This window comes from Salvia hispanica, chromosome 3 (genome assembly GCF_023119035.1).
Source record: "Salvia hispanica cultivar TCC Black 2014 chromosome 3, UniMelb_Shisp_WGS_1.0, whole genome shotgun sequence".
Lineage (NCBI taxonomy): Eukaryota > Viridiplantae > Streptophyta > Magnoliopsida > Lamiales > Lamiaceae > Salvia > Salvia hispanica.
Window position 1 is genome coordinate 34,935,662 of NC_062967.1, and position 18,866 is coordinate 34,954,527.

The window sequence follows — 18,866 nt, forward strand, 5'->3', positions numbered from 1 at the left end:
GGTTATGCATATAAATACTCATCAAATTTATATTACAAACTACAGTATGTTTTATTTTTCCTCAAATGCAAAATAGAACATGACCCCGTTTTGAATATTATCTAAGGGATTTCTCGATTCAGGACACTTTTGAAATATGATGTTAGGCCTAATTCCTTATCAATACAATATTTAATGGCAAATTGGCCGACATGATTTGTGCTCAAAATAGAGCAATGTATATAGGCTTTAAGGGAGATGACATAGCAGATCGTAACTCAAATCCCAAACATGTCTTCTCAAATTTTTAAGCCACACAAGAATCATTAGTCCCTTAAAACCTAATATACAAGTGGGGTTGTCACTTGTGGGACAAGACCCTTAATCTTCTTTGTGTGTAATATTTTTATTTGGCTTTCTTGAATGATTCATGTTATTTCATAATTAGATGCTCTAGTATTCAATTCTTGGTGCAACATTATGTTGATCAAGAAATTTATGTAGGTTTGTTGGGTATGGATAGTAATTGGGCCGTTAATCAAGCAAAAGCGGCTCACTAACCACCACCCCTACAATTCCATGTGCTTCATGTCTCACCTATGTCAAATTTATTAATTATATTTAATTTCCATGTATCATGTTATAATGCATTGTATTAAATATTAATACATAACTAAGACAAATTCCACACATTAGATGTTAAAATAGGTGATGTGATTAAATTTTATAGATTTCGATAAACAATAAATAAAATATCAACAAATGAGTAAGATCTTCAATTTATTATAACAACAATTTTCATGGTTTTTCTGATACCAACATAGTGTATTAAAAATATCAAAACTTACATAAATATTTTAGCACAAGTACACGGTTTGTGTTTCTAAATGACTTTCAATTTTATTTTTTTGCTAAAAATTGTGTCTAATCTAAAACGTTAACTTTGATTAAAAGCAGTAACTTTTTTTTTTTGTTCCATCAATGACGTGACATATGACTGTGTATGAAACAACGTTGTTTAAATAATCGAACATTTTATCCACATAGTATTTTCCTGACTACATATCACACACAACTTCCTTTCAAATATGGGATTATGAAATAATTGAGAAATAATGTCAAATTTAATTATTTGGCTAATTTGCATTTTACTAATAATCACAAATACTCCCTCCGTCCACGATTAAGAATCTCATTTCTAAATGCCGCGAGTTTTAAGAAATGTTAAGAAAGGTGGGTGGAAGAAAGTTAGTGGAATAAAGGTCTCTCACTTGTATATATTAGTTTTAAATGACATGAGAGTGGAATGAGTTAGTGGAATGTGGGGTTTCTTTACCATTTATGGTAATTATGAACCGAGACTCTTATTCATGGACGGACAAAAATGGAAAAACGTGACTCTTATTCGTGGACGGAGGGAGTACCATCCACATATTTGATCTCTTCAAATATATAACTACCCATTCCACCCCATCCAATAAGAGAGGTAGAATAAAGAGGAGAAAATGATGAAATTAAGATCAAAGCGATTCTCCAAAAGCAACGCTAAGCTTGGCGGCGGAGTAAGCCCCGCCGCCGGCAGCGGCGGAGAAATCAAATGGGAGCTCAGGCCCGGCGGCATGCTTGTTCAGAAAAGAGATAGTCAAGAAAACGGCGGCGTCGGAGAAGAGACGATGATCACCATTAGAGTCTCAACTGTCTCTAAATGGCACGATTTGCCAATCCAAGCCACTTCCACATTTGGTAACATCATTCTCCTTCCTGAAACTTTAAAAATCAGCCGGAAAAATCATGAAATTTGAATTTATTCGTAATTGTCTCGAAGCAAAAATTCTGGTTGCCTATGTGCAAAATAGTATATGGTTGAGGTTTTCCAACTAAACGAAACGATATTGTTTAACTCATTGAGAGTGACGTCAACATATGATTTTTTGGCTACCATATCAGAAACAATTTCACTAAGTTTCATCGTGGGATGATTGGGAATAAATCCAATCTTCTTACTGATTTTTAAAATTGAAGAAATGAGTGGAATTTTACCAAATTTTATGATTTTTTTCATCAATTTGCCAAAAAATGCAAAAATTCAATTCATTTTGAAAAAGATGTTAGTAATCATATTGTACACTTTGGTGCTTTTTTAGTAGATATGGTCAATTTCCCTTTTAGTAATCTTAATTTTTTATTTATTTATTAAGGGGAATTAAAGATTCTATTATCAATATTGACCAAATTGGAACCCCATGAGCAAAGATTACTATTCAAAGGGAAAGAGAGAGATGATAATGAACACTTGCACATGGTTGGTGTAAGAGATAAGGATAAAGTTCTCATGTTAGAAGATCCGGCTATCAAAGAAGGCAAGCTACTCGGGTTGACCCGGACCCGGATCATTGGAGGCCCGCCTTATTGCCCAATTAGTGTCTAATTCTAGATGCATGGGATCAAGGTCAGCCGAGTCACTATACAATAGCTCCGCTTTGACATTTCGAAGAGTTCACTTTTGTTTTGTCCGTCATCTATTGACCACTACAGTTGCAAAACAATTGTTGTCTTCATTATATTCAACCACACGAGTTTCGTTATTGGATCAATCATTGATTATAGCATGGGAGGACTTTGTTTTTTTGTCTAATATAGCCATGTGGGCTTGGGCTCAAGTAAAATGTAAAATGATGAATGCCAATTCATTTTATACATTAGTGTATAGGTATATTCCATGTAATGTAAATGAAGCCATGATATTAGTTTTAAATTTTTTGTTTTGTAAAGAGGATGTGTTGTCCTTTCATGTATGTATATGCCTACAACTTCTTGTCTTCTCCTTCTTATATTTTAAATTATTTTTTGTACTTATTTTCTGTTCATAAGAAATTCATGCGATGATTCCAATGACTAATTTTGATCACAATAATAATTTAGTAAAAATTAGGTCAATTAATAAAACCATTTAATTTGATAACTAGTACTCTCTCTGTCCCATTAGAAATGAAACATTTGCTTTTTCACACATGTTTAGAAAAAATAATAATAAATAGTTAAAGTGGAAAAAAAAATAAAGTAAAAAAGAGAATAATATAAAGGGGAGTCTCCTCTACATTATTCTCTCTTACTTTATTTTTCACCACTTTAGTTATTTATTATAATTTTTCCAAAACAAGTGCACAAAAGCAAATGTTGCATATTTAATGGGACAGAGGGAGTATTAATTATAATGACAACATCGATAATAATTAATTATGCGGGTAGTTAATTTTATGACCTAAAAATACTAAATTTAGCCCTAATATAAATATGTATAGTTATTGATGGAGGAGCATTTCCGCCCACCCCAACCTATTTTTAATTTATTCGATCTCATTGCTTTAACATTAATTAATGTCGAATCAAATATCAGGGACACAAAATATATTAATCTCTTTCATATGTTGATATGAAAGAGATTACATTTAATTAATAATAATTTTTCTCGCACATATATATGATTAAAAATATAAATCTTAAGAACACAATGCCATCTTATGAATGCATTAATTAGCATTTCAACAAACACCTAACATATGAAGAATTTGGTCACTCCCAACTATACATTTTGGTCATGCCTAATCTATATTCTTCACTGGGGCTAAAATAAAATCCGTCATCCTTCACAATCCAACTGCACACATTAGCCAAACCCGTTTCACACATATGTGCCCTTTTGGCATTGAACACATCGAATCTTTTATGTCTTGCACCCGATCTAAAAGTGCAAGAGAAACGCATCGTTTTGAACATACTAGCATAGAAACTCCATTGATGGTACGGATGATCATGAAGATTATGATATCCCAAATCATTGTCTCCGGAATAACAATGAGTTGTTAGTATCGGAGATTTTTTAGATAATTCATCGAATATGAAAACCTCATATCTTGATGTGGCCTTTGATAGGGCAGCCCTTTGAACAAAAACAATTAATAGAAACACCAAAACTTTGGTTTTCATGGCCATGTTGATGAGGAAGTGTGCTTTAATTCCTTACATTTTCTTGATTAATTTATAGTACTAGTTAATGATTTAATTTAGGCTATATGGATTTTTATGCGTTGAATTATTTACTATAACTGGTTCATTGTAAATATGTTATGTTATTCATATCACACGTGACATGTCATTAATATCAAGATTATATATAGGTCCGTTGGATCTTACGGAAAACATATAAATATTTGTTTCTATAAATGTAAATTGTAATGTAATTACCAAACGATGAATGAATTAATAATTATGACTAATAATTCAAAATATTGCAGTGTTGTAGCAATGCTATCGCTTTTTAGTTTATAGCAAAATTACGTGGGAAAAATATAATATTTAATACAGGAAGAAGATCAGTTAAAAGGCAGAGGTCATTAATTAGGTTATTTTACAAATTTTTGTTTACTAATATATTTTGATTGATTTTTTATAATTTTTTATTTTATTAGATTCTTATAGTTATATATTTAATTTGATTCAAGAGATTCATTAGTTGGATCTTTTACGGACTTTAGAATTCAATTAAAAATTATCATTCACAACCGATCGAAAGTAATTTCAAATTATTAATTCAAACTAGAAACTCTCATTTAAGACCAGAGTAATTCCGAATTTAAACTGCGGGGGTAAATAGGGAGTAACTTTTTATGTAATTGATTATTTTTTAAATTTAGTATCTCAATTCAGACATATATATGAGCAATTAATTCACGTCAGATCAATTAATTAATACATAAAATAAAGGTAAGAACACCTAAAATGCGCATTCCTCAAACAGATTATTACACAATTCATACATAATATTTGAAATTTATACAAAATATTTGAAATTTCATCCGTATTTCAATTTAATACTACATTCTTTCATGTGTGTTTGAACAATATGATAATGAAATTTTTTTATACCAATATAAAACAATGATGAAACATATTGTATTCCACGTAGAGAAAGAGTTAACTATATTCAAACAAAAATAATAGAATGTACTACTAAGATAAAACACGAATGAAATTTTTTTGTATATGTATGCAAACTTCAAATTTTTTGTACTAATATAAAACAAAGCTGAAACATTTTGCATGAATTAGCGTATGTATCCCTCAAACTTCTACATTTTTAATCAAAACTAAATATTTAAAAAAAATTCAAGAATGACAACATTGATGATCTTTAAGCACATAGTAGTACAAAACAATCTAGAAAAAAGGTGAAGCTACACTCCACTTAAAATAGCAAGAAACCGGCGGCGACGGCGGCGGCGACAGTGGTGGCAGAGACTTTCTCGGCTGAGGCGGCGCCCTCGGCCGGCGTATCGCCCGACCCAGCACCATCGGTGGATGCAGCTGGTGATCCTGCTCCCGCCCCCGGTGATGCTGCGGTGGCGAATGCACCTTTTCTGGGTAGCGGAATCGGAGCTCCTCCGGGGCCGGAGAAGGACCTGGACGGGGACACGGCCGGCGATATGTACGGCCGAGCTGCGTTGGCGGAGACTAACAAGATTGTTAGGGCAAGAGCAAGGGCAACAACATGGGATGCCATTTTATTTTTGAGTTTTTTTTATTTTTGCAAGTTTATTTTTTTTTTAATATTTAGGAAAATTGATGAATTGGAAAGGATGTGATCAAATATATAGATAGTGAGAATTTTTTTTGTGTTTTTGCCGGATATTTAGGTGAGGTTGAGGTTTGTCTATTTAACTATTTTAATGTTGAATGTCAAATTTAAGTTGTAAATTAATTTTTTTTTTTAATTTAGGAGAAGTGAAAGCTAAATGTGTCTAGCGTTTTGAGCAAACCATCTATCTTCCATGACATGCGGATTATCACCATTAAATTTTAGGGCAAAATGCTACAAAATCCATGAATTTTGGTTTTTTAAAAATCTGCCTAAAATAGAAAGTGTGGATTCAGTTGTCTGCATGTAATATATTATTGTGTTTTTCAATAAGTTGCAGTATTTTCTTTACGAATAGATTATGTCGTTTATTAACTCACCGCCGACGACATCTATGACTTTTTTACGATACAATTTCACCAAAAATATTTGTTTTTGAGTCTACATTAACAGTTTTTCCGGTTGATTTTATAGTGCGGGATACATTAGATCAAACTTAATGATTTTTTCAACAATTTATCTAACTTTCGTATATCTAAGTAAAAAGCTGAATAGTACGAAAATAAATTCAATATGTCAAAATTAGTAGTGAGACTTTTCTCCAATGGATTGGAGTCATCCCATTTCATCGAACAACTGGTTATCAAACTTTAAACATATATATAAGCCCCGTGATGATTGCAGCAATAGTTTAATACTAGTAAGTCGGTAGCTTAGTTTTGAATCGAACAAATAGCTGTGAGATTTTTAAAAATGAGAGAAAATTATCATGAATATTCAAATAAATTATCAAGGAAAAAGGATACAGGTTTACTTCAAATCTATCCTAATCTATTAATACTAGTAATATATATTGTACCAAACTATACTATATAGAAATTAAAATAGGTAAGAATAATTTGGTTACATTTAAAATTTGTAAGAATGCGTACGCATGTAGACTATTAATAATAATAGATAAATATAATAAACATTGCATTTGAATTACTAAATTATATACAGATGAATTAATATTGAGCTTACCAAATATTAGTATAATATAACAATACACTTATAATAGCTACAAATTGTTTTAACTAATTAACATATTAAACAAAATTAAACGTATATTATACATGTATTACAAATTCACAACTTTTTGTGCGATGTACCTAAATATGAAGTATATATATGATTCAAATTTGTAAACGCTCCTGTATCTATAATATTGTATGTCTAACTATGCTTCTTCGAAAAATATAAGATGGAGTATCAAATAAACTCAACAAGAAGATTAACTTCATCTAACAACAAAACAGAATGGTAAAAATGTCGGAAAAAACAGGCAATCCCCAGTCAATCCTGCAACCTAAAGTAATCGATTATGTAGTAACTTTGACATTTTTCTTAATCTCATGATCTTAGATTGGGAATTATGCATGTATGATGTGACAAACAGAAAATACTAGCCGAAAACATTTGACTACTTAAACAATGTTTTTAATTTTTATGCTACGTCAATAAATTAGTACATGTAGCATGCTGGAATTCTTTTTCGTCATGATAAACTGAAAAAAATGTCATATAAGCAGTCATTTTTTAAACTTAGGTGATAAATTAAAATTTGACCAAACTTGTTATTTGGATTCTAGTCACCAAGATAAACGAGAGTAATCATTATTGATCGTCTTTATTAAAAAAATCGAACAATAGACTCAAGTTACACAACATATAATCAACAAAATTCTAAGAAATCGAAAAGATATTCAATCAAATATTACAAATGATCTATTAAATCCAAATAAAACAAATTATAGAATCAACGCAACAACCACATTACATAAGGAAGTATCCGGCGGCCGCGGTGGCGCCGACGGCGGCAGAGAACTCCAATGAGGCGGCACCGCCAGCTGCCGGCAGCGTCTGGTCACTCGAGTCGGTGGATGATCCATCATCGGAGGCATCAGGAGAGTCGGCCGGAGAGTCAGCCGGAGACTCGGTGGGCTCATCGGAGGGGATCGGAGGATCGGTCTCGTCGTCGGCGATTCCCGCTCCGGTGGCGTTGGAAGCTGCCGCCTTCGGGGCTGGGGCGGCTGCGAATGGCACCGGTGCAGATTTTGGCGCAGCGATGGGGGCTGCGGTGGATTTAGATGGCGCGGAGGCCGGAGATTGGGCCGAGACGACAGCGGCGAAGGCGGCGAGTGAGATCAACGCGATCACAATTATTTGGCGGGCCATTTTTTTTGTTTGAATTAATTGAAATTTAGATCAGATTTATTAAGGTATATATATACCACTTTTTCTTAAATGTTTTTTTGAATTTGAAACAATTTTTCTCTCTGCAAGTTTACAGAGAGAACATACGGCAGAAATGATTGAAGGGGTGGGAGTTTGGAGAAGATTTGATGGAGATTTATAGTTACATTTTTACCATATATGTGAATGGTTGAGGTGAGGTTGTAGGCCTATTTTGAAGGTCATCTTTGTATTTGAAGGTGCCTAAATTTGGATTTAGTTAAAGTTAGTTGTGTGTTTGTGATTTATCTCTAAATAAACTATTGGTAGTTTTTTTTGCATGATTTTAAGAAGGTGATATAAGTAGTATATACACTACTACACCCGGCCATGATTGGGCTCAGCTCGTTTTTAAGAAATGGTGTAAAAAAGTGGATATGAAAAGTTAGTAAATATAAATCCTACTATATGTTAGTTTTATAATAAAATGATTAATTGGATCGAAGAGGGCTAGGGGCCAATGATCGTTTTAGTGTCGGGTTAGTTGATCTTCCAACCGAGTTTTTGTAGATTCATTCTTGTATAGACATTGATTCAAGTACTTGAATTTGTATGTGTGATATTGATTCGTTCTTGGAGATTACATCAATAAAGAATAGCTAAAGCTTTCCTGTGGACGACGTAGACACACTACCGAACCATTGCACTGACATTAACCTCTCTAACGCTTGGCCAACTCACACACGTGATTCTTCTTTCAATTGGTTTCCATAGTCATTGTCATTCGAATTACACCAATCAATAGTGGACAGAGGGAGTATAATAATATATAAATGGTTATTTTGTGACACAAATTAAAATTGGGAGCCTCTCTTTTTTTCATAGCTGGGATAGAGGTAGGTTGAGTGTGTATGAAATGAAAGTTCAACAAATGCCAAACAAAGTAATACAAACCATGTGAAAACATTTCTAGTTTCCATATGTCAAAGCCATGGCCACACACACACACACATCAGATGAGAAGTCAAGCCACCGAAAAATTCATGAAATTTCCGGTTGCAGTGATGTTGATCCGAGGGAAAAGTCCTCGGATTAAACTCCTGGCTATGATTGAATGTAACTATGGTTCAGACTAGAACAACCTGCATAAAACGAGGAACTTAAATACGTTATCCTCGTAGTCTTGTACCAGTGGGTTACCTTCAGAATCTAAATGGCAATCTTAACTGTTGAAATCATGCAGAATCACTTTCCTACTACGAGGCGATAGTGTGACTCATTTTTCAGATCGAAGAGGCCTAACTAACGGATTCAGGTTAGTACAGAGAAGCAGAGTGAGGGAAGTGCAAATGAATTGTACTTGAGGAAGGAAGGTCCTCGGTCATAATCACGAATCCAAAGACAATTAGAATATTCGCTCGGACCAAAAGTCTCCCCAGCTTTTAGGTGAAAGATTCGCTCGATTTCTGAATGATTCCCTATCACACTAACTGTTGTATCTAAAATAACACTAATGAGCATATCATAAAAGACTTAGTAAACAAATTTCCGCCTTTTATTCACCCGAGTACACCTTTAAGAAGGATGATTTATTGCTATCAGCCTCACCTACCAACAACAAATCATTCTAATGTATCCTAAGGCTTCAGTAGCAATCATATCATCAGTTCAATAAATTAAAGACTCCATCTTGTGGGACTGGTTTATCAAGCAAGCAGAGCAGCACGAATTAGCGAAGCGTAAATCCTTACAAGGCCTATTGTTAACCTACTAAAGTCGCCTTATGATTCTGAAACAATCTCATATTTCCCTAGAGTCCACGACCACGCTCTTCATCATCTCACAAACCCAAACAGCCTCATAAGATTCCACCCAAACAGTAGAAGGAACGACTGATCTTAACTGATACTTATAGTCAAATGGTCGATGAATGAACAAGCCATTCTACCCAACAATGTATCGATTACATATAAACATTTCCTCTGATTCCTATATCGTTACAAAATGTGTTTAAGGAAGCTAACAACGTTTGGGATGGACTGTTTAGAGCATATCTTCATACATTATCAATTTCCCAGTCAGATACTTTCGATTTTTTTTCCTAATTTCTTGATTTCATTTACTTAAATTGCAGTACGAAAAATGTTTCACATATCAAACACCTTCGTCCAATCACATATTCATCCCGAGCTCTTGTTCAATCTAAAATCTTGCAAATCAGCATAAAACCATACACAACATCAATCAACTCAGAGAACATAAACAAACAGTAACGAATCCACCTAAACTACAATTCATAGCGAAGAAATCGAGCTCTTGTTCAATCTAAAATCTTGCAAAACAGTATAAAACCACACACAAAACATCAATCAACTCACAGAACATAAACAAACAGTAACAAATCCACCTAAAATCACAACTCATAGCAAAGAAATCGCGATATATTGGCAATCAATCAAAAGTAGGAACACAAGAATTCTGAGATGCACATCCATTTCCACAGCAAATGCAAATAATTCTCATCGCAAAATGTACAAATTATTGATGCCCTAGATTAACAATAACATGAACTAGATTGCCTTGAAAAAAACGAAACAATATCTCACCAAAACCGCGAAATAATCGGAATCACGTCTTCGTCTTCCTCCTCAGCCGCTTCCTCAGCTTCTTCAGCTTGTGCTTATTCATCTTCTTCTTTCTCTTCTTCTTCACGCTATCAGCTCGTATCACGATCGCGTCGTCGGATTCGGGTGGAATCAACGCGGGTGAAGGAACCGGGTGGTTGAGAAGAAACTCGAACGAGAAAGTCGGGTAGTAAACTTGGCCGAAGATTGGGTTTTTGAGATTGAAATGATCAAATGCGGGTTGATTTGGGATCGGATCGTTAGGTCTGGCGATTTGGGGAAGAGGAAAAGGGGGCGATGGGGAAGGGGGTTTGGCGAAATGGGTGAAGAATGCGGAAGCGGGACGGGATTGATTCCTGATTAGCTTCTGCAGAGATGAAGACGCCATTGTTAGAGGCGGAGAATTTGCAGGATTCAGTTCATGCTTTCACTGAATTAGGGTTTTTGGAGGGGATTGAAAATGGGAAGAAAGAGATTAAGGGGAAGCCAGCAATCTTCCAACACGACTTTAGTAGTTTAAAAATGCGATTTATCGGAAAATTCTTTAAAAAAGAAATATTAAGTGGAGTAGTACTTTAAACCATAGTTTTCTGTTGATTTCTAATCAATCTACTCACTTTCAGACTTTGCTAATTAAACTAAAACTTTATTATAACAAGAACTTTGCTAACGGTTCTTAATATTTTAACACATGATTTGGCAAAAAAATCATCAAGTTGAGCGAGAAAAATGGATAGCCAAAACGGTGGCTTTATATATTTATAGATAGATTGCAATTGTATCAAAAGAGTCGAATCGTGATAAACTTCCACGTTGCAAAGACTTGCGAACCACGAATCGATCCTACGTATCCAAACAAACGAATTCCTAAACCTAAACGATAATGATGCAAATTGAAAAGAAAAAAAAATCGTGACATTGATTATAATGATGGAAACGACATGGTTTCACATCTACCTTTTGAAGAGCCGGTGGACAATAATGATAGAAATGACATCGTTTCACATCTATTTAGATAACATTTGAAGAATCGGTGTACATCCACGACTCGCATGTCACCAAAAAAAAAATTAAAATTTGATCTTTCCAAACGATTAGTATCGCATGGCAGGACAATTTAACTTTGAGCAACCGAGCACAAAAATAACACTATCATACAGTGCTAGTATGTTACAAACAGTGCTTCCAAAGGAGAAGGTAAAAAAACCTATGTAAAAAATTACACCAGAGTGATAATAAAAAAACCAAAAAATAAATGTATTCACATCTGCTGATGCACAGCAAACTGTAAACAACAAAGTATATTTACAAACAAATCTTCTTCAAGGCAGCAAAAAATCTTCAATCAAGCAGTGTTCTTGCTCACATTTCATCGTATTTTCTTCGGCAACGAAAGAATTTGAACGAGGCTCTATCGCTTCATTTGTACAACGCGGACAACCAATATAAAGAATTAGGTGGCAGGGTTAGTACGTACGTTGCATCGGACGAGCTACCTCCCGGGGCTTCAGTAAAGCTTTATTCTCGTGTCTATTCGACTCCTGCAAATCGGGCATAGCTGAAGCTCTTGTCCACACTCGCAACATGTCTAGAAGCACAAGATATCTAAATCAGTGCCCTCGTCAATCACCATTGCATTCGAATTAAAATATCAAAGTGGATTTTACCTGATGGCCGCAGCCAAACGCCATGTCCTTTGGATTAGTGAGGCATATGGGACAAATCTGCAAAACAAGCTCGTAATTTAGTTATTGATAAATTGTCGGTAAATTTGCAATCGTCCCGTGATGTTTTTTTTCAGGTAAATGCAATGCTGAGTTGGCGTACACGTCTAAAATTCTGGTGATGTGGATGAATAGTGGCGCAATCATGTATTAATGTGATGACGTGAATGACTGAACGACATTGTTTTGAGCCTAATTACTAAAATATAAAAAAGTAAATAAAATAACTTTGGTCAAATGGAACAATTGAGAATTTTTGAAACTTCATGATTTTGAATTTTGGAAGGTGCAGGACAAACCGGAAATGAACTATTCCTCGTGATTTTACCGGGTATAAAAATGCGTGTAAATATTTACCTGGTGTTCGTAGTTAGAAGACGGAGCGGGAGGAGATGGAGCAGGAGGAGCAGTGTAGTCGTAGTACGAACTAGAGCTGTATTGATAGGCATCTGCTGGCGAGGGCGAGGGTGAGGGCTTTGAATTTCCGCCAAATGCTGCTGCGCCATAGACGGGAGGAGGAAGTGCAATTCTCTCCGGAACGTTCCCTTTCCTTCGACTGGAATGCCCAAAACACGGAAAGTAAGCGAAGTGTCGTAAATACACCAAAAGGGATCGTTGCAGGTACATACACGATGAACAAACAACGGAGGTGAGAAAATTACCCCAACAGATTGAGCTCCATCGTTGCTTTATACTGAGTAGGGATTTCCATCAACGCTGAAAGAGCAAACTCCGTTTCTTTTCGGGTTGGGTGCGTATTTTTAGCCATAATCTCGGTGAAGTTGACAAACTACGAGCACGGAGAGTGTCTCAGTGGAAAAAAATGGAAATTACTAACGAAATAAAGGTATATAATACGAGGCACGGGACTCACCTGGAAATTATCGAACTCCCTTGCAGGGATATTGTCGTCGAATTCCTTCATTGTATCCCAAGGGCCGTCTCCGACCCCGACCAAAATAATTGATAGAGGCAACTGGCTGCAGGTATGGTTGCAACATTACTTCAACATGTTTACTCCAAAGTCGAGAAACAGAATACAGCTCGTGTTTACGGATATTTACCTTGCTTCGACTATTGCTTGAACGGTTTTCTGCTCCTGTGGACTCAACTGACCGTGATCGGTATCAACACTTCTCGTGACCTAAGAAGATGATGAGATAAATGAGACGGGTGTAAAATAACATAAGGAACCGAACCCCAACATGTCGAAATATGTTAGCACGATATTAGGACCTCAAACACAACATCCCGAAAAATAACACAGATGCCTCATCTTGTGTGGCAGTTAGAACTCGAACAATCCATGCTCCTCGATTCTAACTTTTTTTCGAACTTCACAATATTTCAAAATACGCAGAACTATATTAACATAAACGATGTATGAAGGTAGCATACCTGCCCATCGGCAATAATCACTAAAACATGGTACTGGCCCCGGTTCTGCTCGACAACAGTCATAGCCATTTCGATTATCGGTGCAAATGATGTGGGCCCTGCAGGGAAAGTAAGCGTAAGGCAAAAAAAAATATATATATACAATTTTAACACCGAACTCCACAAGATAGACAAAACACGGAACCTGCAAGCTTCAGGTTCGGAACAAGTTCTCTGTAACGGCGCAGAACTTCCTCAAATCCATTGCAATTCCTTCCATCGGGATAAAAACTAAATACGTCTTGATCATGAGTTGATGCTGTCAAGTTCAATTAAAACATTCAAATTACAACATTAATGAAAAGTTTAAAAAGACGAAAAAATTAGTAGTATATAATATAGTACCATCTCCAAACCCGTAACAAGGGATCAAATTGTCGTCATCAAAAGCTGCCAAGGTTTTCCCTACAATGGTTATGGCTTGTTCGTAGGGATTCAGACCATCGCCAATGTTATGTAAGCTTAGGTTGTTATATGATATCTTGCCTAAAAACGGAACCAAGTTAAGAATATTTCTCCAGAAGTTACAGTAATGCGATTAATCTATGCGGATAAATAGACCTACCAGTCCATTCATTGCTCTTAGTAAAATCAATCCCGATAATCAAGTTTGAAGACTCAAGGCCAGCTCGTGCAAGAGCTTCGGTAACCTGCAGAAATTCGTTCCATTATTTTAATCTTCTTGACAAGACTCTCATATATCTTAAAAGTATAAAGAAACATCTCTGAGAAAATGACAACAGAGACAAGAAAGTTATACACACTCAACATAAGGTCGTACAGATAAGAATAACTTCACCACTCGATTCTACTTCAACGTAAATCTGGCTTTCAAATCATCGACAACTATTTGTATGCTTTGCCTAGCACTCAAATTATAGACATCATAACATTTAGATAAGCCATTTTAAAGAAAGAATTCCAAGCCCTTTCTATTTACAAAAAATTATTTTTCTCTATCACCATTTTAAAGATATATACTTCCTCCGTCCAACTCATAGTGACACATTTCCCTTTTTCGAATGTTCCAATCAAAGTGACACATTTCTAAAAATGCAAACACCTCTCTCTACTTTATTCTCTCCCCAGTTAACACACTAATCAACACTGCATAAAATCTCATGCTGAAAAAGAACTGTTTCGCTTTGAATGAGACGGAGGGAGTAGGGTAATCTCACATATACTCTCCTTATTCATTCTCAAAGGAAGATTTGTCAGAGAAATGGTACTTGAGAACTCGAATAGTTCCATCACTTTAGTCCAAACTTCTGGTATCGAAGGTGAAAATCACACGTGTATTTAATACAGACACGATGTTGAAGCTAATCCTTCCCTGTCTAGGGAAGGTACGCTTCTCGGATTTCACATCCAGCCAATTCAATTGAATGGAGTATTAACAGTATTCAAACATAAGACACGTGATATCAGATTTAACCGCCAATTCTGAGGTCTTCCGACACACACATACCTCCTCTAACGAACGATAGTTGTCAGCAATCCTCGAATACCTCTTATCAAGCCTCTTTTGTGGCGCATGCACTTGAGGAGCAGGCATACGGTACGGGGCCGGGGCAGGTGATGGAGGCGCATAATCTTGGGGCGAAGCGTAGAACTGCTCCACGGGCGGATACCCTGCTGATGGCGCTGGATACGGATACGCCACAGGTGGGACCTGATCATCATATCGTGAATTCGACGATCCAGTGTTCACGCCACCATCATGCTGCCACCCTGATGAAGTAGAACCCGTTCTTGACGGTTGGTTCGGCTTAGGATAATTTTGTGCATACTGCGAATACGTCGCCTGACCATAATCGTGCTGCCATCCAGATGAAGAGCTAGACCGAGTCGTTGAAGCTTGCCTCCAACTCCCCTCGGCTCTAGGGCTCGAGCTCTTGTTTCCCATCAAAAAATCAGCAAAAATCCCCCAAAAATTCCACAATTATCAAATGAAACCTGTCAATTCAAAATCCTAAAAGCTCAGACACAAAGCATCTCAAACTAAAAATAATAACTCCATTTATTACAAGACAAAAGCAGAGAATCTAATAACCTCTTTACTACAAAAAATAGCATAAACCAAATCCTCCAATAATAACAGATGCCTCATTTATTCAACTGCAGGAAAACTCTTATAATCATACAAATTTCACAATTAAAATGTGAATTCGAAGAAAATTCAAAACAAGGCGACTTTTGAAAGATTCAAAAAGTCTCTTTCAAATTGCTCTTACCAATTCACACCTACCATTTTATCTGCAATTACTCCATAATTATCACACATATATACAGTGACTAACTCCAAAATATTTGTGTTCACACAGAAACTTGCAACTGAAGCGAAAATGTGAAATCCCAGTTAAAACCCATCATTTTTCTCAACATCAACAGGTGCCAAAAACATCAAAATTGAAACTTTTGAAGATTCAATCATCTTTTTCAAGATCCCACTTACCGGATTGAGAGAGATGAGATGCGAAAGGTGGAGTCTTTTTCAGCATTTCATCATAATCCGTTACAGAAAGGGGGGAATTTACCAGGAAACTACCAAAAAAGGGGCTTGGCTTTTGTTGAGATTTATTATTATCTATTTTCTGAAAAGAATATTAAATGAATTCTGGATTGGAATGGAGCTGGAAGCTTCTCTCTTTTGAAGATTAATCATTGAAAAAGGGAGCTTTTTTAGTGGGAATCTCTCATGTGATTAACATATTAAGTTGTTGCGGGCACTCAAAGTCTTATGTATCATGGAGTGTCAATATATTTTTGTTTAATTTCGAATTGAAAAGCAGATCTATGTATAAAGTCAAGGATCGAATTCATGGTTTTAGATGTTTAAATTTTAATTTCGAATTGAAAAGCAGATCTATGTATAAAGTCAAGGATCGAATTCATAGTTTTAGATGTTTAAATTTGTTGCCGATTTGTAGGAGGTCACTTGCTAATAATGTGGGAAATCGAATTTCGTTATTGATTTGTAGATAACTTAATATAAACATATATAAAAGACGAGTTTTGACCTTATTTTAAATATTGATAAGTTTTGGGTAAGCTTTTGAATATTTATAAGCTTTGGGTCTATATACCTAAATCATGTTTTTTATTTGTAACGGCCAATTATGCGTTAATTACAAACCGTTAGACATAACTAAAATTAGGCATTTTTTAAATTAAATTTGGATCAAATGATGTTACAATTTATGACTCAATGGCCAAATGATGAAGAAAACGTGTTATTCAAATTCAGAGACTTACGTCAAACTAGAGTTAAATGTGGAACGGTTAATCTATTAAAAACAATGATTAGTATTTTAATATTATTATTCAATTTTTGAAATTTTGTAGTAACTCATTTATTCATTATAACTTTTAATCCATGGCTAATAACAACAAAAATAATAAGAAATGTCAAAATTTTGTAACCCACATTGTCTTAATATTATAATTTATGATGTTTTAATTCCATGATCTATCATTGATTAATTTTGTGATTATAAAATGCATAGAGTTGTGGATGAATCACACACCACAAAAGCACTCTCCATTCTCTTTCAAGCTCTCAACATTGTATTGTACATTTTAGAAACATTGTATACTCAATTTTTAGAGCCCCATGCATCAAGTTCATCGGTGTCTAGCGATTTTGAGATGTTATGTACGTTAGGAGAATTTCATCATTGGGGATAATACGTCAATCCGAGATCACCAACTTTAATGTAATTTGTCTTGCAGAAAGAAGGATTTTCTCAACTAGACTTGTAGTTCAATTTATATTATAATTTTTATTGTAATTTATATTTATTTATTGCTATTTTTTTTTCTTTTGATTGCAATAGTTAGAGTAGCGCATGTATATATGGTTCGAGAATTTTATCACAATATTTCTTACAATTCTTAGAAAGGGAAGAATCGTAATATTATTGACTCGAGACATGCATAATATTTATTTTCATCTTTAAACAATTTATTATTTTTGTATATTTCTATCGTCATTGTTGCTATAATTACATTTAAGTGGTGTAAAAAAAACATTTGATCACTTGTGATGAATTAATGTCCTAAACCAATTACTTTAATGTTATTTTTGTGTAGTTTATCATTTGAATATTTTTATGGTCATATAATTTTGATGTTTTGAATATTATGAGTTGATTTATTATTTTGCTAAAATTGTGATTTATGCTTTTTTTAGAGAGATATGAATGATTGTTTCAAACATATTTTTCAAAAGTGTCCTCTTGACACTCTCTTCTTCGTTGTCAAAATAATTGTGTTTGTCTTGGTTTCATTATAAATACTATATTTATTGAATTTTTATTTATAGTGTATTTTTATATTTTAATCTTCATAGTTATATTATTTTTTATTTTAATTAATAATTTAAATAGTATGATGAAAAAAATTACGTCGTGCATCGCACGTGGGTTAACACTAGTTCTTTAAAAATGGATCTTGCCTCTATTATTGTTGATAACCACTAGACAATATTTATATGTCTAATAAGTCAAACCAATAATAAATCTAAAATTTTACTTCATATGACATTGATAGAGTTGACATGAGTTTTAAGAATGTACTAAATAGTGGATAGAAAATGTTAATGGAAAGTGAATCCTACTTTTATATAGTATTAATCTATCGTCTATCATAATCTAAAGTGTCAGTGGGATGAAAAAACTTCACAATCATTATTAGTGGATCATGAATCTTCCCATCTCAATTTAGCAGTCTCTGACTCGAGCCATGCTAATCGATAATCTGTCTTGGAATGATTATCATGGAATAAATCTTGGCTCACTTAAATAGACTAACCTTATAGGACAAATATAGAAAATTGTTGGTACACTTGCCAAATCAAGGTCGATGGTCGACTTTCTTTGAATTAGGTATAAATCTATTCAATACGTGGTAGATTGTCCAAATTTCAATGCCTAAAAACAAACAACTGTATAAAAATACACATGTTTTTATAATATTGGAGTCAATAGAAGTGAATAGAAGTTGAACAATTAGCCAGTTCTTTTTTACAAACTTGAATGATTATGTTGCGAATTTATCAAATTTTAAGTAGTTGCATTTTGCAAAACGAAAAACTTTGTGGCCCAAGTTTGGGACTATCCAAATTGCCCATTGATGAGTGGGCCTTGGGCCATAAAAGTTTAGGCTGGATTAGTATTAAGCCTGAACTGATACTTTAAAGTTTGGTTAACTGTATTGCAATTTTTGTTTTTTTTAATGATAATAACTTTGTGT

The 18,866-nt window shown here is 34.6% G+C and overlaps 3 protein-coding genes across 6 annotated transcripts; 1 reads left to right on the forward strand and 2 right to left on the reverse strand.

Moving 5' to 3' along the window:
• The first annotated feature begins 1,471 nt into the window (after positions 1-1,471).
• LOC125214201 (BAG family molecular chaperone regulator 3-like) lies at positions 1,472-2,835 on the forward strand. The gene is made up of 2 exons (XM_048115118.1): positions 1,472-1,722; positions 2,178-2,835. The coding sequence occupies exons 1-2, from the start codon at positions 1,485-1,487 to the stop codon at positions 2,405-2,407; spliced, it is 468 nt and encodes a 155-aa protein (XP_047971075.1). The 5' UTR covers positions 1,472-1,484; the 3' UTR covers positions 2,408-2,835.
• A 4,574-nt stretch (positions 2,836-7,409) lies between these two features.
• Positions 7,410-10,567, reverse strand: LOC125214203 (classical arabinogalactan protein 1-like). The gene is made up of 2 exons (XM_048115120.1): positions 10,435-10,567; positions 7,410-8,970 (listed from the first exon to the last, which is right to left on the reverse strand). Exon 2 carries the CDS (start codon positions 7,829-7,831, stop codon positions 7,430-7,432), a length of 402 nt encoding a protein of 133 aa, XP_047971077.1. The 5' UTR covers positions 7,832-8,970; positions 10,435-10,567; the 3' UTR covers positions 7,410-7,429.
• A 940-nt stretch (positions 10,568-11,507) lies between these two features.
• LOC125214195 (E3 ubiquitin-protein ligase RGLG2-like) lies at positions 11,508-16,306 on the reverse strand. Of its 4 annotated transcripts, none has more exons than XM_048115106.1 (12): positions 16,069-16,306; positions 15,082-15,569; positions 14,179-14,263; positions 13,959-14,099; positions 13,759-13,872; positions 13,575-13,672; positions 13,241-13,320; positions 13,051-13,156; positions 12,839-12,966; positions 12,534-12,732; positions 12,120-12,176; positions 11,508-12,040 (listed from the first exon to the last, which is right to left on the reverse strand). In XM_048115106.1, exons 2-12 carry the CDS (start codon positions 15,517-15,519, stop codon positions 11,960-11,962), a joined length of 1,527 nt encoding a protein of 508 aa, XP_047971063.1. In that variant the 5' UTR covers positions 15,520-15,569; positions 16,069-16,306; the 3' UTR covers positions 11,508-11,959. The 4 variants fall into 4 exon arrangements, with proteins under 4 accessions (XP_047971063.1, XP_047971066.1, XP_047971067.1 ...); XM_048115109.1 differs by lacking the exon at positions 16,069-16,306 and adding an exon at positions 15,862-16,055; XM_048115110.1 differs by lacking the exon at positions 16,069-16,306 and adding an exon at positions 15,848-16,055.
• Between the last annotated feature and the right edge of the window lie 2,560 nt (positions 16,307-18,866).

What these genes read in the sequence shown, in the direction of transcription:
- LOC125214195 (XM_048115106.1), bottom strand. Translation starts at nt 15,519, where the DNA reads ATGGGAAACAAGAGCTCGAGCCCTAGAGCCGAGGGGAGTTGGAGGCAA. An exon ending in CAAGCAATAGTCGAAGCAAG is followed by an intron (nt 13,157 to 13,240) that starts GTAAATATCCGT and finishes CCATACCTGCAG; the next exon opens with CCAGTTGCCTCTATCAATTA. An exon ending in CGTTTGGCTGCGGCCATCAG is followed by an intron (nt 12,041 to 12,119) that starts GTAAAATCCACT and finishes TTGTGCTTCTAG; the next exon opens with ACATGTTGCGAGTGTGGACA.
- LOC125214201 (XM_048115118.1), top strand. Translation starts at nt 1,485, where the DNA reads ATGATGAAATTAAGATCAAAGCGATTCTCCAAAAGCAACGCTAAGCTT. An exon ending in CCAAGCCACTTCCACATTTG is followed by an intron (nt 1,723 to 2,177) that starts GTAACATCATTC and finishes TTATTTATTAAG; the next exon opens with GGGAATTAAAGATTCTATTA.
- LOC125214203 (XM_048115120.1), bottom strand. Translation starts at nt 7,831, where the DNA reads ATGGCCCGCCAAATAATTGTGATCGCGTTGATCTCACTCGCCGCCTTC.